This window comes from Myripristis murdjan, chromosome 19 (assembly GCF_902150065.1).
Source record: "Myripristis murdjan chromosome 19, fMyrMur1.1, whole genome shotgun sequence".
Classification (NCBI taxonomy): domain Eukaryota; kingdom Metazoa; phylum Chordata; class Actinopteri; order Holocentriformes; family Holocentridae; genus Myripristis; species Myripristis murdjan.
In genome coordinates, this window is record NC_043998.1 from 14365284 (window position 1) to 14381437 (window position 16154).

General features: G+C 42.6%; 1 protein-coding gene and 1 non-coding gene across 5 annotated transcripts in view; both read left to right on the plus strand.

Annotated features, from left to right (window-relative positions):
- Window positions 1-16154, plus strand: part of rhbdf1b (rhomboid 5 homolog 1b (Drosophila)) — a 51956-nt gene that overhangs the window by 22427 nt on the left and 13375 nt on the right. For 2 of the 4 annotated variants that reach the window (XM_030078528.1, XM_030078529.1), the window contains exons 2-4: window positions 4011-4167; window positions 5986-6128; window positions 6469-6615. In XM_030078528.1, coding sequence (XP_029934388.1) covers window positions 4039-4167; window positions 5986-6128; window positions 6469-6615 — 419 coding nt within the window. In that variant the 5' untranslated portion in view covers window positions 4011-4038. Of the gene's footprint in view, window positions 1-4010; window positions 4168-5985; window positions 6129-6468; window positions 6616-10281; window positions 11137-16154 lie in introns of those variants that run through there. The other 2 variants (XM_030078530.1, XM_030078531.1) reach the window with 2 other exon arrangements.
- Window positions 3155-3248, plus strand: trnai-uau (transfer RNA isoleucine (anticodon UAU)). Its single transcript has 2 exons — window positions 3155-3192; window positions 3213-3248. It is a non-coding gene; the product is annotated as a tRNA-Ile (tRNA).

Consider the following 16154-nt stretch of genomic DNA (forward strand, 5'->3'; position numbering starts at 1 on the left):
ATGACATGCAAGCGTGTGTGTGTGTGTGTGTATGTGTGTGAGAGTGTGTTAAACGTGAGGTTTGGAAACACACCCCGTTGCTCTGGGTCTGATTCGAGGACTTCGAGGTCCAGCTGCCGGTGTCGAATAGCTTTCAGCTTGTTAGACTTGGCTTGTGACAGACATCTGAATATCAGTTCCAAGACCACTCATGATGGAAGAGATTATTGTTCAGTTAATGGCCTTATGGCAGGAGAGGGGAACCCATAATTTCACTCACCGAAATGAGTCACAGAATGATTCACGGCAGAGATCTACAGGAGTTCTTGGTTGGTGGTCGCTCGTTACGTCTCACCAGAGCTCCATGCAGATGTCTTATTATCCGGTAATAGTCCCTTCACTCCTGCTGAATGACTTCCCCTTGGCTTCAGAACAAAAGCTATAACCTTATAAAAGAAAAATGAATGTTTTCTCAAGTGGAGCAGCAGCAGCGCGAGGCTGTGTTTCCAAGTTTGAGCCTCTGCAGCTTTGCATTTATGATGTGATCTTTGTAAAATGTACGGGGGAGAATTACTTTGTAATGGACTAAGTGTTTTGAAATAGACACACTATAAAAGTTTCTATAATGGATGGTGCCATTTACCTCAATAAAACACAGCACTAAGCCTTTAGAGACAGAATTATTTTCACAGCCACAGTAGTCAATATGCATTAAAGTTGTATAGGCAATTAATGTCAAATACTATTACAGCTACAACTAAAACTGCTGTCACTAAGAAAAAAAAACAGGCTTTACCATGGTAGGGTGAATACTTGTCTCTGATTGGCTAAAGGGTGTGTGTTGAATCTGCACAATGCACATGTCATCATGTGTAAGATGACATAGACCGCTTTCAGCTCATCTTTGACGTCAATTGAAAACTTTTGGCGTCATCTAATCTCAGCTGCAGCAAAACCTCACCACTGTCACTCATGAAGTTTTTTTTTTCGACAACACATCCATTATAGCTTGCTCAGCAATGAATAATGCAATTGCGGGGAGACAATTTCTTATTTAACAAAATATCGCCACAAAAACACAGTTTGTGTGTACTAAGGCATCGCCTCCACTGACTTCCATTCAAACAGAGTAGCATTTGATCTTCTTGTCACTGGAAGGAAGTGGCTTCAGGCCTTCAACAAAAAGTATTGATGACAGCGGCAATCATAGCCTCTGCTTTTCATCATTTGGTTCTTTGCATCCATGTCAATCCATGTCAATCCATCCATGCATTTTCTGCCGCTTATCCAGGCTGAGCAGGTCAGTTCTGACGTTCCTTTCCCCGGCCTCATCCATCAGCTCCTCCTGTGGGATCCCAAGGTGCTCCCAGGCCGGCTGGGATATGTAATCCCCCCAGGGTGTCCTGGGTCTGCCCCGGGGCCTCCCCACAGTTGATTGTGCCCTGACCTCCTCAACATGGACGTTCCCAGGAGGCATCCAAACTAGATGCTTTCCTTTTAATACACAGGAGCAGCGGCTCTACTCAGCTCATTGAAGATGTCTGAGCTCCTCACCCTATACCTAAGGAAACTATAGTCATGGATTCCCCTACTGAATTAAGGAACGTAGTGTCTTATGTCAAATAAAGCATAAGTGCATCAAAAAAGACTGTAACCAAACTGCCAAAACCACAAAAGTAAGTCACAAAAAGCTCTCTGTCATGTATTCATAACAAACAGAAGGAATGCTGAGCAGCAATCCAAGCAGTAGAGTATGTTTGCCAAATAAATTTCAAGGCTTTTGCAGCACTACCTGTATCCATGGCAACACAATGAACATGTTACCATGTCTCATGTGACATGTGACTAATTTTAGCGACATTTTTGGCTGGAAACTATTGCGTTAATTTCAACTCCTATGGGTAATTTTGCTATATATATATATATATATATATTTTTTTTTTTACCCATATGAAGGAATATTTATCACATTATTCAGTTAAGGAGAGAATTACACATTTCATCTTTGAATCTAATTGTGCAAATACAACATGCAGTGCTAATAATGCAGTAACCTGGAGAAAAGTGCTGATGTTTTGAGTTCAGGTCTCACCAGGAGCTCAGCAGCTTTAAAACTTATTTGTCATGGGGCAAATAAAAGATCAATAGCCATCCCGGCATTTCTGCTGAAAGCTATCACTGCCAAATTGGTCTGTTTAATCACCACTGAGCCCACAGTGTGTGATCTGTGAGGTCAGTCGCTGTCTTGAGGTAAAATTCAGTACAGAGAAATGGCAAAATGTTATTCCTCTGAATCAGGAAAACCCCTGTCACTCTCCAAATCGTTTCCTCTCCCCATAAATGCGTTAAACGCCTAACAACAGGATGAGGGGGAGGCTTTGGCCCTCGGCTCTGTGGCTTTCCTTGTGTTTGTGTTGCTCAGACACTCGATCCGTCAGCCTCCCTCTCTCTCTCTCTCTGTCTGTAGGTGGGCCGCTGTGCTCAGACCACTCAGCCCATGCATTATCATTGTATCAAATGTCCATTAAAAAGAATAGGATCACACAAGAGGGCAAATAACAGCGCCGCATTCTGTTTTTCTCTAGAAGAGGGTGCACTGCAAAAAATCTGCATCCTAACAAATCCTGCAGTGTAGTTTTCTTAAATCAAGAATTAAAACTTGCCCGTGAGATGAGATAATCCCACTTGTTTCACTTTTGCATGAATTTTTTTGGGAACAAATGTAAATATGTTGAAACAAGGCAGAATGAGACAGATAAATAAATATTCTTTTATTTTTGCGAAACTCGTCTTGTCTCCCATTTTTGTTGCAGCCTACGAGCCGGGCTGTGACACAGGCCACTAGAATCAAGAAAATGTCTCTTTGATTATGTCATCGTGGTGGTAAGGTTTTTTTTTTTTAACACTGAAGATGAGACTTAATGACTTAAGATGCAGATTTTGTTCAGTGTGTGTGTGTGTGTGTGTGTGTGTGTGAGAGAGAGAGAGAGAGTGTCTCTATAGCAAGAGATGGAGGGAGAGTCATATGGAAGAGGGAGTGTGAGAGTGAGATTCTCAGATGGGAGAATCCTAACTGAGATTCCAGTTGTGAGAATCTCAGTGCCATCTTGTGGTGGTGAGCGGGCCCTACCAGACTCCCAGTCCAACAAAGCAGTCGACTGCTGGCTGCAAAGAGGCTCCAGTGGCGCAATCGGTCAGCGCGCGGTACTTATAAGACAGTAGCCGGCAGAGCAATGCCGAGGTTGTGAGTTCGAGCCTCACCTGGAGCAGTGAAGTTTTAACTTCCCTCTGGCTGGCAGTGAAATCAGAGGAACAAACGTGTGAGATGCCAACATAGACGAAACCCCAGCACTGACTGCCGTACACTGTTAAACCTCTTGTCAAAGGAAAAAGCATTTCACTGCAATTATTCCTGTATAAACCAAGCACACATGCAAATGCAAATCGAATGCCAGTTAAAGTGAAGCCAATCACACACTTAATTACCTGCATTCACTTCTAATACAGCTATGACATTGAAATTTGGTCCAGTTGGGGTTTCACATTTCACTCAGTCACAGCTCACTGAACCGTGATTGACAAATTATTCATTCGTCCTGACTGACAGAGCTGACTGCAGGCTGATGGGACACTGAACACATGACTGCAAGATATTTGAAAACATGGAAATAGCGATACAAGTTCAAAACAAAAAAAATGGGGAAATATCCTCAGAGCATTCATAGAGAAGGCCATCCAAAAAGGGAAATCCCCAAGAATTGCTTTATAAGTATTAGTATCCTACTTTCAATTTTATAGCATAATCATCAGAGTGAGGCTTTGGTTGTGTTTTGAGGATTTTCCCAGAGATCTTTACTATTTTAGAGGTAGATTATGACAGATCACGACTGTCAACCGCAGAAGTGATGTAACTTCACTTCATGTCATCTCCCCATTCAGCTAAAAATGTTCACTGCCTCTAATTGTCTTTTTAGTCAACAACGCGTAGCTTATATTTTTCATGTTGTCTGTTTTTGTGCTGTGTTGTGCAGCTGGCAGGCGTAGGGGGCAGTAGTGAGCATGGCTGAGCCGGGCCCGGGCCTGGAGGGCAGCAGGAACAGCAGCCTGCAGAGGAAGAAGCCTCCGTGGCTCAAACTGGACATCCCAACCATCCAGTTCACCCCGGACGAAACGCCCCCACTCACCCAGGTGAGCGAGCAAAAGCCGGGTCATGTAAAAAATAAGAACATTTGAAATGGACCAATTCTCACTTATAAGTCAGGTAGTTTCTGGAAAGTTTTTCATTGTGTTTACTTTATGATCACTATGCAGAATAAAACAGATGATGAAGTTTAATAAGATAACTCTGTCTGAAGGATGTTTAAAAATGGAAAGGAAAAAAAAGTTGTGGTTGATTGAAATTCAACATTTTAGTCAAAGAAAGCTATGGAGAAATCAGTTTTGCCGCAATTTAACTTTCATGCATCAATCTCTGGATCAGTCTCTGTCCATTCATATGACTACATATCCTCCATCATGCATATTTCCCACTGATTGGATTTTGATGAAAACTTGATGTATCTCACCTGTGTTCTGTGGTAATTTCTATGAGCCTAGAGGTGGCACTGCAATTTCTCATACACGATATGTTTGGATGACATAAAATTTGCTGCACATATCTGAATATCCTCACTCTGGGCTTCTTCCAAGTATTTACCAGTTTACTAAATTAGCTCAATCAGGAGAGACTCATAAGTGGGACAAGCGTGAATTGTAATAGTTATGATCAGGTGCACACATGCATTTGTGCAGATGATTGAACAGATAGATTTTTGTGGATCAGTGAACTGACAGACCAAAAGAACGAGATGGCAGGGTTAAGCCACACCACTGAAAAATGAACCTCCTGCAAAATCCAATGATGCCCATAAGAGTCCACGACTCTCGAGTTGTGAAGTTATGACTGAGGGCAGGGTTAACAGATAGAGGGTCGTGCTAACTGTCATCAATGACAAAATGAACTAGTTCAGTCCAATGATTACTCCCACAAGTGCCTTAGTTAATGAGTCATGTTGTACTATATGCTATAGTATAGGCGGCGGGGCTTCTACCCACTATTGAAACAGCTACTTTCTGCTGGGACCAATGATGCCTCCCACGAGAGTTTATAAAAAACAGTTCATGAGTTGTGAAAGGGGGCGTGGCTAAAGTGAAGGAGGCAGGGCAAACTTGTTGTAGGCCACTCCCACTGCCACACCCCTTGTAGCCAGTTGGCATGAACAGTTAATCAGCTGTTCTTTGTCTTTTGGCTCATGACAAAAACATCTCTGACTGTATATGGAAGTGATGTGCCTTTGTGCGATTGGCCACTCCTATCGCCACGGCCCCTTTTAGCCAACACACACACCCTTGACCGCTATCCAAATTTCAGCCTCCAAGGACGAAAACTGTGGCCGCCAAAGGGTGGGGACATTTTTGTGGACAGATCAAGCGGCTGACCTACAGAGCAAGCTATAGAGCTGCTGGTCACAACTACTAAAAGAGAAGGAGGAATTAGAAGTAAGATTAAATTTATCAGTGTGAACAGGAGGAAATAGTCTTTGGTGCATAAACCCTGGCAGGAAGTAGATTGCCTATGGAGATGATCCCATGAATTAAGCGCTAGTGATGATGATGTTGGGACGTCTTTGTGTGAGAGGGCACAGCTGAGATGGGGAAGAGCTGGAGATGCTTCGTGAAACGGCCTGAAATGACAGAGAAACAGTCTTCCTCATTGAGCTTTTGCTAAGCTTCACTTTACAATCAAACAATTTACAATAATAAATGGCAAGAAGACCAAACATGTGCTACTATGTGCTGGTAATAGCCCTACAAAATGCAAAATGTGTTTGCATTGTGAGAACAGACCAGAGATGTTGATGTTTTTACATAACTTCTTATTGATTCACTGATTGGCACAGAGGGTGGCATATTTACTGTGGCCTTGTTTACTTCTTACTGTGGTGTGTGTGTGTGTGTGTGTTGCAGCCAGTGAAGCGGCCCCAGGGGTTCCTGCGCAGTGTCAGCATGCCGGGGGAAAACTCCCAGACTGGCATCGCTGCCTTGGAAACTTCCAACAACTACCTCAGACCCCCAGAGAGACTACCCTCCATCACACAGACCATCAAGAGGTAGGGCACACACACATGCTCACACTGACACAAAGACACACACACAAACATACTCACATAAAAGCGATTTCTCTTCTCCTATCTGATTTTTCCAGCTGCTGAATTTCTCTGATTTGTGCATGCCTTAGATTAACAATAATACTTTTAGACTAATAAAATTTCCATAAAACTTTGTCTTCCTTTCTGGTTTAACACTAATCAACTTTGCTCTCTTTTCTTCTCTCTTCCTCCACTCTCCTTCATTCTTCCCTCTGTTCCTTCTTCAATATCATCTGCTTTTCTTTTCTCCCTCTGCTTCCCTGTTCCCTATGTGGTGGGGTATGTGTGTGTGTGTGTTTAGCGAGAAGAGGGTGCACTTTGAGCGGGTCAACACGGTTCCCCCGAAGGGGCAGAGGGGCCCCAGGAGGGTGTCAACCGTCCGCAGGCGGTCCTGCATCCCCAAAATACTGACCCGACGGCGTTCGTCTATACCAAAACAGATCATCAGGTACAAGACAGAGGAAGAAGGAGGGAGGGATGGAAGGAAAAAAGGAGGGCGCAAGTAAGGAAGGGAATAACTTGGGTGTGAGTCACAGTGGAATAGCATTTTGATGGTGCCTTGTTTCCATAATTAGATGTATTTGTGGTTCAGACAGGGCATTGGAAGAAGATGTTGCGTGTGAAGGGACCATTCAAAACTTCAAATGCTTTGCGCATAATCAAGATTCATGGGCATGAAGACCCAGACACGAAATTAACTGCCACTTTTTTCACTTTGAAAACTGTAAAATTGCAGGTTTTATATGATGGGAAGCATGGCAGAAGAGTTGCTCAGAAATTGGTGATGTTGTTTATTAAAACATTGCATTTTCCAAGAAGTGAAAGTAATTTTAATAATTTTGCTCAAAACGTGTGAGGGTTTATTTTAGCATTCATTGCTAAATAGGTGATGTTTAAGAGATACATTAATGCTTAAGAGAATTAGTTAACAAAGGGAACTACATGGACTAGATGAAGGGAGTGGATGAAGAGTGGTGGAGGGATGGAGAAATAAACGGAGAGGAAGAGATTGGTGCCAAAATACTGTCTGTGTACTGACTGTATGTGCATGAGAGACTGCACATCCTCCCCAAAATCTGAGCCGTTGCTGCTGGACGTGGAGAGGCAGAGGGCGGGAACAGAGGGACGAGATCTAGAGCGAGGGGAATGAAACAAAAGAGAGGGAGGAAAACTAAAGGGAAAAGGGCGAGCGGAGTGTGTAGGAGGTGAGGTGAGAAAAATCCACCCTTAAAACCCGTAGCACTAAAAAACAGCGATGTCCCCTGCACTTCAGAGCTAGTTTAGTTGTTTAGTGATGATTTTGTCTTATTCCCACACAGACGACGTGATGTCTACTTGAGGTATTTCCTGTGGAAGCACAATGGAATTTTACAGCAGAAACTCTTTGAAGCGTTTTCAGATGTTAACAGTAAATGTCAGGTTTTGCTGTCAGTGGCTCACAATCAAACAGCAAGGCCTTCGTTCTAGGCTCGCTATTTTGCACGGATGTTCAACGGCCATACGGGGAGAAATCCATCACAGAGGCCAATTTCTCCTCAGTGGACCTGAGTGCCGTGCAGCCATGAGACATGTTGAGTGAGCTCCACTCGCTATTTCTCAAATGAAAAACCTCTTGCTCCACTGTCGCTCTTTCCACCTAACCCACAGCTGAAAGAAACAAGGCCACGCTTCTCGGAAATGTAGGAAAGCAGGCTGATGAGATGTAACGGTGCAGCCGTAGCAGACGGTGGAATTTTTTCCTCTCAGCTGCTACCGCTGAGTGAAAAAACACTGATGCCGAAAAAATGAACGCTCTCTGTAGCTGACACACTGTAACCTAATAGAGCTCTAGATCAAATCTTGTTGTGATTGGTCGGCTGACAATAAAAGCAGTTGACTTCATGGCGCGGGTTTTTTTTTTTTTTTTTTTTTTTTTTTTTTTTTGAAAGTTTAACTTGTTTCAGTTGAGAAACAAAAATGTTGGCAGGAGTCTTTTGGGATGTCCTTTTAGATTGTCTGCTTTCTGAGAATGTGATGGCTGCTTCCCATAGGATGCCATGTAAAAAAAATAAATAAATAATGGCGTTAGTCTATGTCTACACTAAGGCACATTTGATATAATGAAAACAGGATCTCTACATGTAAGCTGATGTAATTGGACATGTATTTGGGGTTGAGAAGGGGGTCTGCGCAGGTGTTGCAAACCTGTCCAAGAAGCTTTAAAGCACGTCATGACAATCCTACTGGACATCAGTGTTTTCAAAAAGCTCCGTTTCCCCCGTCCACACCACTACACCAAACCCGCACTGTTCAAGACACTGGGCGTTTTCAAAAAGCCCTGCTTTCATAGATGTAAAGTGTGAGTTTAGTGTGGACAGAGGGCCAAAACAAAAGCTCACCCTGCTTATAGTGGGCATTCCCTTAGCCCACATTTACTGAAAGTCCCATCATAAGCCCACTAGATATCTCTGTCTGTACATAACACACCTGTGATGTTTTGACTAAAGCCCATGACACATGAAAGCTCTTTGTCTGTCACTCACACACACTCACACGCACATATCAGGCAGGTGGGTCCGTATGCAGGACCATGTGGTTTGAGGCAGAGCGAGTAACAGTTACTCATCCAGGCTATCTTTGTGGCTCACGCAGTGTGGGAACCACATCAAGGCCTCTGCTCTGTGGAGTTCAATTGGATGCTAATGTTTTAACCAAAACCTGGCTGCAGTCTCTTCAAAGAAACGTCTTAACTTTTGCACGGAAAAATGATTAATGAGCATGTTTGATGTCTGTCGGTGAATTAATGGGATTGAGGTGCGTGTCTTATGTGCGTTATTTTGTGTTTGGGTGTCTCTGAGCCTGTGAATGTATTTGTGCATCCGTGTGTGAATGTGTGTGTATGTTCGTTGTTGGTAGATAGAGGAGGCACTTAATCTTCTAGAGAGTTCAGAAACACGGGTCATTTGTCTTGAGATGCTAAATCATTGCTGCTCACAGTGTGTGTGTGTGTGTGTGTGTGTGTGAGATTTGTAGTGCGCTATTGGCGTTGTAACTGAGGACACCCTGATGTTTGTTGATGTGAGGATTACAGGAAAACTCCCACAGCTCTTTATGAGTCAGAGGGCTTTCATGGCTTTAAATTTGACAGATCAGAGCAGATTCACATGGAAAACAGTTTACCACTGTCGTATTGATGTTGATAATGACAGAGATCTGGGGTGTTAATCTTTGACATAACACTGACTTAGTTTGATTTGAGATTAGTTGGCATATCAATTTTAGAGCGATTTGTCTTGTTTGGAGGAAGTTTCTAAAGTTTGTAAACCAAAGATTTGAGTCAACAATTTGAGTCAGTGCTTTCAGCCAAAATGTTTATCACATCCAATGACGGAAGTGTCTTCTAAAAGTTGAAAATAAACCAACCGCAGACATTAAACATTAATTACTCTACAAAGAATACAATAAAAAGAAAAGTGCAGATCAAAGTGTTGTGTTGGATTAACACGACATTAAATGTGCAGTATGCAAAACTGTCAAGGGCGAGGACCTTTTAGACTCAACTAACAGCGAACATGGAATAAGCCTGGTTGAGTCTACATGGTTCTCATAGTCATAGTCTCACAGTTTTTATCAGTTGTGCCTGAAATTTTGCACAGTGCGCCTTTTTCTTAGTTTTAGCAAGTTGTAAATTGAGTCAAAGCATTTCATATCGATTCAGGTTAAAGTCAGTGGAAGTCACTTTATTTATTTACAGCTGAATTGTCAGGATTTATAATCACTCCATCAGTGAATGAACCATTACACCCTGGCTGTGTCTCTAATGTACATCAAGTCCAACTTTTGTTTCTTCTTGACTGCTGACACAGAGGTGTGTGTGTGTGTTTAAATCCACTGTTTGCTGCAGCTGAGGCTACCCAAACCTCTGTATTAGTGTGCTCTGTGTGTGTGTGTGTGTGTGTGTGTGTGTGTGTGTGTGAGTGTACTCCATAAAAGAGTCATGTTCAGGCAAGTCCCCACAGTGCTCTTCCCTCCTCCCTCCCTCCCTCCTCCTAATGTGTACAATCTCCTGTCTTTTTTCTCTCCTTCTAATCTCTCACTTCCTGTGAAGTGCTGGTATGTCAGTGGGAGAACTGGTGTTTACACACACTCCCCGAACAGGACCGAGAGACACGGAGGGCGAATGAGAGCAAGAAAGAGAGAGAGAGAGAGAAAGAGAGGCACTCAGTGATAGGAGTCCGGATGAGGGAATTTAGTTTGACGAGGACCAGAGCTGCTGTCTTCTTCTGCCCAGTAGGTCACATCCTTCTTCTCTGAGAGGGAAAACGAACTGTGGAGCAGGAACTGTCATACTGGGACGGCTGCCAGCCACTGAAACATGCACGTTCACACACTCTTCCACACACATACACACACATAACACACAAACTCATACAATTTGAAGAGGACAAATCCGTGGAGATCCGAGGCGCTTGTCAGAAGATCCCCTAATTCACCGAGTCAATCATCTGCTGAGTGAGTGGGAACGACTTTCACAGCGGAGATCAACCCGCCGACAGATTCCCATCCAGTGGGAGGGATAACCAGCTTTCCCCTGACCTTTGATTAACAAGGCTCCCTCCCTGGTGGATGCCCGAGCGGGACGTCACTGTCGGGACGGCTACACGGTGAGACGGGACATGTGGAGATCATCATAAACAGCGAGGGATCTGCTCTCCCTGCGTAATAGCAAGCGCTGTAAGCTTCTGTTGGCCTGGTTATGAGGAAATCCCCTTATGGAACATTGTACGTACGACCCGCGAGACAGAAACGCCAGCGGAGGATCAGTATGTGCCCGTGGCTGTGAGGTCAGAAGGATAAGAGTCAGGGTTTAGGAGGGGTCAGAGGGAAAGCAGGGACACAATGTTGGTGATGTTGGAAGAGGCGGTACAGCTCCCTGACCCCTGTCCCCTCCAGGTATGACCCTGAACCCCTCCTGGGGCTCTCTGGACAGGTGAGTCCAGGGTGGCTTGGTTGAGGTTTGGTCTTCAGATATTGTAATAACATGATATGGCATGTTGCTTTTTCCTGGTTTTAAGGCTGCATAACAGTAAAGGGATGTGGTTTTCTGAACTTATTAGACCGTTCTAATATTTGCTTCTAGCTGCTTGGTCATAATATCCAAATTGCTAATGATTGTTTATCAAAAACTTCTTATGTAAATATTTGATGAAAGCGCCAGTAGTCATCCCAACAATATCGTCACAATATTGATATCGAGGTATTTGTTCAAAATATCATGATATTTGATTTTGTCCATATTGCTCAGCTGCAGTTTGGTCCTCCCTGTGGTTTTTGATGTGGTGAGCCAAGGCAGAAAATGCAAATGCAAATGTTAAAAATCAAGTCCAATTTAGTCTAAATAAAGAGTTACAGGCTGTTGTTTAGATGCAAGGTTGATGTTTATTTGGAGCTCTTAGTCACTGTCACAGTCTCAAAGGGCTTTACAGGCCCACAGTTTATGGATTAAACCCCCCTGAACTAAACCCTCATGGTGGATATGAACAAACTCCCCAAAACCCCAGAGGCTTAAAGGGGCAAAAAATGGAATAAATCTTGCGGAGGACAGAGAGAGGAAAGCCCCTTCCACCGGGTATCGAGTGGCCAATCATGAGTTCTAATCAAACGCAGGCAAGATAGTGAAGTGGAAAAAAAACAAAACAGACAAACAAACAAATCAAATCAAAATCAGAACAAGACAAGTGTTAAAAAAGAATAATTAACAAACAAGTTCATATTAAGTTGGCAGAAAGTTGATAGCAAGTTCAGTACCAACACAGGATACTCAATATAAATATACGGGAGGTTGTTGGTTACTTTGTCTGTCTTGGTGGGTTTCATCCCGCTTTTGTTATTGCTATATTGCAGTTGAAGCAGCACATGTATTACATTTTGAAAGTGGTTTTCAATTTGGGCTCCAGGGACCTCCGGGGGTCCAGTTAAATTTCACTATAAAATGTTAGAATACAAACACCTATATGCATGATTGCTGTATCATTATGCTTGAATCTCATCACTTTGAAATGATTGGTCTTTTGTGCTCAAGTATGGCATTTAAAGAGTTTAATACTAAATATAAATCAAAATATCTTTTCAAATCAGGGTCCGTAGGGCAAAATAATTTCAAATGAGGGTCCGCAGGTCCAGCGCATGAAAATGTTTGAATGGCTGCCAATGATTCCCCAACAAAACATTTTATCTGCCCCTTGATCTCTATTGATGTTTGAGTCCATCCCCTGAAACTATTTCACTGAAAACTGCAAATAGTGGCTCAGTCTGTAATTCAAAACAACTTAACATTGATGGCGGTTTGAGGTTATGTGCTCAATTGTACACTTTGTTCTTTGACACACTGAACGCATCGCGGCGCTGTTTAAGAAGATACAACATCAGTGACAACACACAGATTGCCACCAGTCATCGATAGCTGATATATTCTGCTGATATGCACCTTCAGATTTGGTCTTTTTCATACTTGAAAAAAAGTTTCAGTGTTTCTCTAGTCAGGCTGGAAAAAGCTTCTGAGTGTTACAGATTGTTCTTATGTTGCTGTGGTCAGGGAGGAATGTCCTTTGTTGGTTGATATTTAATAAAAGCCAGTATGATATATTAGCCTAACCTCATTAATCATGGCTTGGAAGAGTGGAAGAATACTGGCACCCTCTGGTTGGGAGGAGATTTATTCAGTCATTGAACTCAATATTTATTTTTCCTGGGCCTATTTATTATCAGAACTATTTGTGCAGTGGCAGTCAGTGTTTAACATAAGATTTTAATCAGATTTTTTTCCTTGCCCTTTTCTCAGGGAAGAAATGAATGGTGTCTAGGCTGCTCAGAGCTGTCTAAGCCTGCCTTTAATAATTGCGGCAGATTGCTGCTTCATGTGTACCAGCCTTACCTGCGGGATATGGAAGCTAACTGATGTGGCTGGATGTCGCTTTAATCTGTGATTGATGATGGAGTTCTGCTGTCGTCAAGATGTCGTAAATGCTTTGTTTCAGATTTTGTGTGGGTGCTTGCACAGAGGTGTTGGCGAGGCGTGCGTGCCTGTCTGTGCATGTGTGCCTCATGCAGCCGAACGGCCTTTTATATAAAGAAACACACACGTGCTAAAGGTCATCTATCTTGCAATACCTCTGCTCTGCACCAGAAGCCAGCCTGGTGTCATGTCCCATGTCTTTTTGTGATGTAGGCTTGATGTGTTAAAGTGTAAATATTGTTGTCTGTGCATAGTGAGAGAAATGTTCCTCTATCATGAAACGCTTATGTGCATGAGACAAACTAGACATAGGCAGTGGTTTGAGACTACAGTCACATGAAAGCTGGGCTGTGGGTAATTTACCTATAGCCTACCTTGCAAACTTGATTCCCACTTTATGCAGTAAATTTTCTACTTTGACTAAAGATTAAAAAAAAAAAAAAAAAAAAAATACCATGAGGCTATATTCATGTAAAGCTACCCCTAACTTTAAGGTAAGGTACTTTAATGTAAATGCACTAATAATACATTTGCATTTGTGCTAATGACATCAACTAACCACAGCAGCAAGCATTTCCATGGAATAGACAATTTTGAATGAAAGATGGATTTTATTTACCGTCCAGAGCAACAACAGTTTCAGCTGAAATGCACCTTCATGCATAAAGCCAGAAAGTTATTTTTCTAGTGACAGCTGATGACTTAAAAATGGTAGCAGTCCACAAAAATAAATACCTTTTGGCAGACATCTGAAGCAAATATTTAATTCATTTCCTAACCACCATAGTTGGTTTATAGAAATGGCAAGACCCTGGAAATGAGTGAAAATGGACCTTGAGAAAATAGAAAAAAACTGCAGTGCTGACAAAGGAGCATTAAAGCCACTGATGGTGCTTGTAGATGCACTGCCATGGAGGCAAGGCTGCTCTACCAAACCAGTCATGCTTTAATAAAGGGAAATATCATTTGAACCTCAGCAGAGGAGTCATTTTCACCGCCTCAGCTCGTCTGCTCGCTAACCTTTTGCAACGCGGTGTGTCCAGTTTTGTGCTTCTGTCATATAATCCTGTCATGGTGGGGCTATGCAATCTTCATTATTCATTGTCACAATATATAATATATGTTAATGCACTAATAATACATAGCAGAACTGTTGCAGAAGTGCATCAAGCAAGTAAAACATACAGTAGGTCTCCTATGGCAGCTCCACCTATATTTACACCTCATAATTGTGATAGTTCATTGAGTTTGACACTGTAATGACACCCTTCCCTTCCCACCTTCCTGCTATTTTTGTCAACTTCTCCTCCCGTCTGTTTACATCACCACATCTCCAGCTCGGACTCTGAATCACGTTTTCCTCCGCTCTCCCAAACCTGTGACCTCTTTCTAAAACATTCCCCCTCTGGAAGGACAGCAATCAGCGTCGCGCCGCCTCCTCCCTGCCCCTGCGCAGCCTTAAAAGGCTTCCCCAGCTGGCGTCTTTCTTAACGACGTGGGCCGAGTGTTTGTTACTGAGCGCTCTGCTCTCCAAACAGTTTCCCAAACCCGGCCTCCTGATCGCTTAACACACCGCCTGGCACACACTCACCGTTTCTTGGAAAAAGTGACTTGGAAGGATGTATACACACCTATAAACAGAGAGTGCATGTAAACACACACACACACACACACACACACACACACTCAGAGGTATCAGGTCTACCAGAGGACGTACAGGCAACATCAGCCTCTTTATGAAGAAGCAAAGAAGTAAGAGAAGTTGTTTAAGAAAACAAGAGTACAATTTTCATTCAGTCTGTGCCAGCTGCCTTGGCATCATCCACACACACATGCACACACACACACACACACACACACACATAGACAGAGAAAAGGGAATAGAGAGGAGAGGCAGAGAATAAAAATGAAGGGAGCTGGCTGCAGGATTTCTTAATCCTAAATGTCAACATGTTGCACAAGATTTTGTCAATTGTTGTTTTTTTTATTTTATTTTATTTTGAACATCGCCTCAAGAGGAGAGCTCAGATTAATCAGCTGACCTACTTCAGCCTGATTATAGTGCACACAAACTACTGCAGACTCACTGACCCACATCTTAACTTCACCGGGGAAGAGTAAAGATCACCTTCCCACTTCTTCATTCAGTAAACAGTAATCTGGGGTTTACCACACACTTTATCCCACTTGGCATCTTAACCATGTGATACAGTAAAAGACGGTCGATCAGTTTACATTCACTCTACCTCTTGCCTAACCTGTTCTTCCTACTCAAAACAATGAAGAAAGGGGCTCAAACTAGTCACCGTTTTTGACTTGTTGACATTTTATTTCAGATTTTTGACAGTGCTGTGATTGTAGGTTGGCTCACTTTGTTGTAGAAAATGAATGTGGGTCCAAATTTAAAGAATCTTTACTCACTCAACACTGTCTGCAAAACACTACTTTCTCTATCTTAATAAATTTGCTCTTTTATGCTGCATTGCGACAACCCAGGGATTTATTGTCTCCAACTCAGTCCAACATAGGTCTGCGAATTGAAGAATGCTTAAATGCTGTCAGTCTGTAACCTCATTTGGTTATTAGTCAGCCGGTTAACCAACAAAACAATGAGGTAACTGGGTAACTTATAAATAACCAGTAGGAAAGTGTACAATTGCCTCCTCTCGTGGTTGACTCTTCAGTGTGTGGTGTGAATACATCATTTATTCATATATTACAGTGTCGAAATTTTGAGCAATCATGTTGGCAGTCAAAGTCGAGATTTTTGCACAAATGTTCAGATCCAAATGCATCACTTATAGAAATAGCTGGATGCTGTGGAAATGACAACTGTGCTCCATGCAACTTACAGTCAGTATTGTCCTTTTTCTCTGTTTCTTGAAGTTTTGCGCAGTTTGATAATGCGCAGTAATTGCTACCAAAGGACAAATACAAAACAACAGCAAAGAGTTTTTTTTTTTTTTTTTTTTTTTTAAATGGCAGCAAAAGCC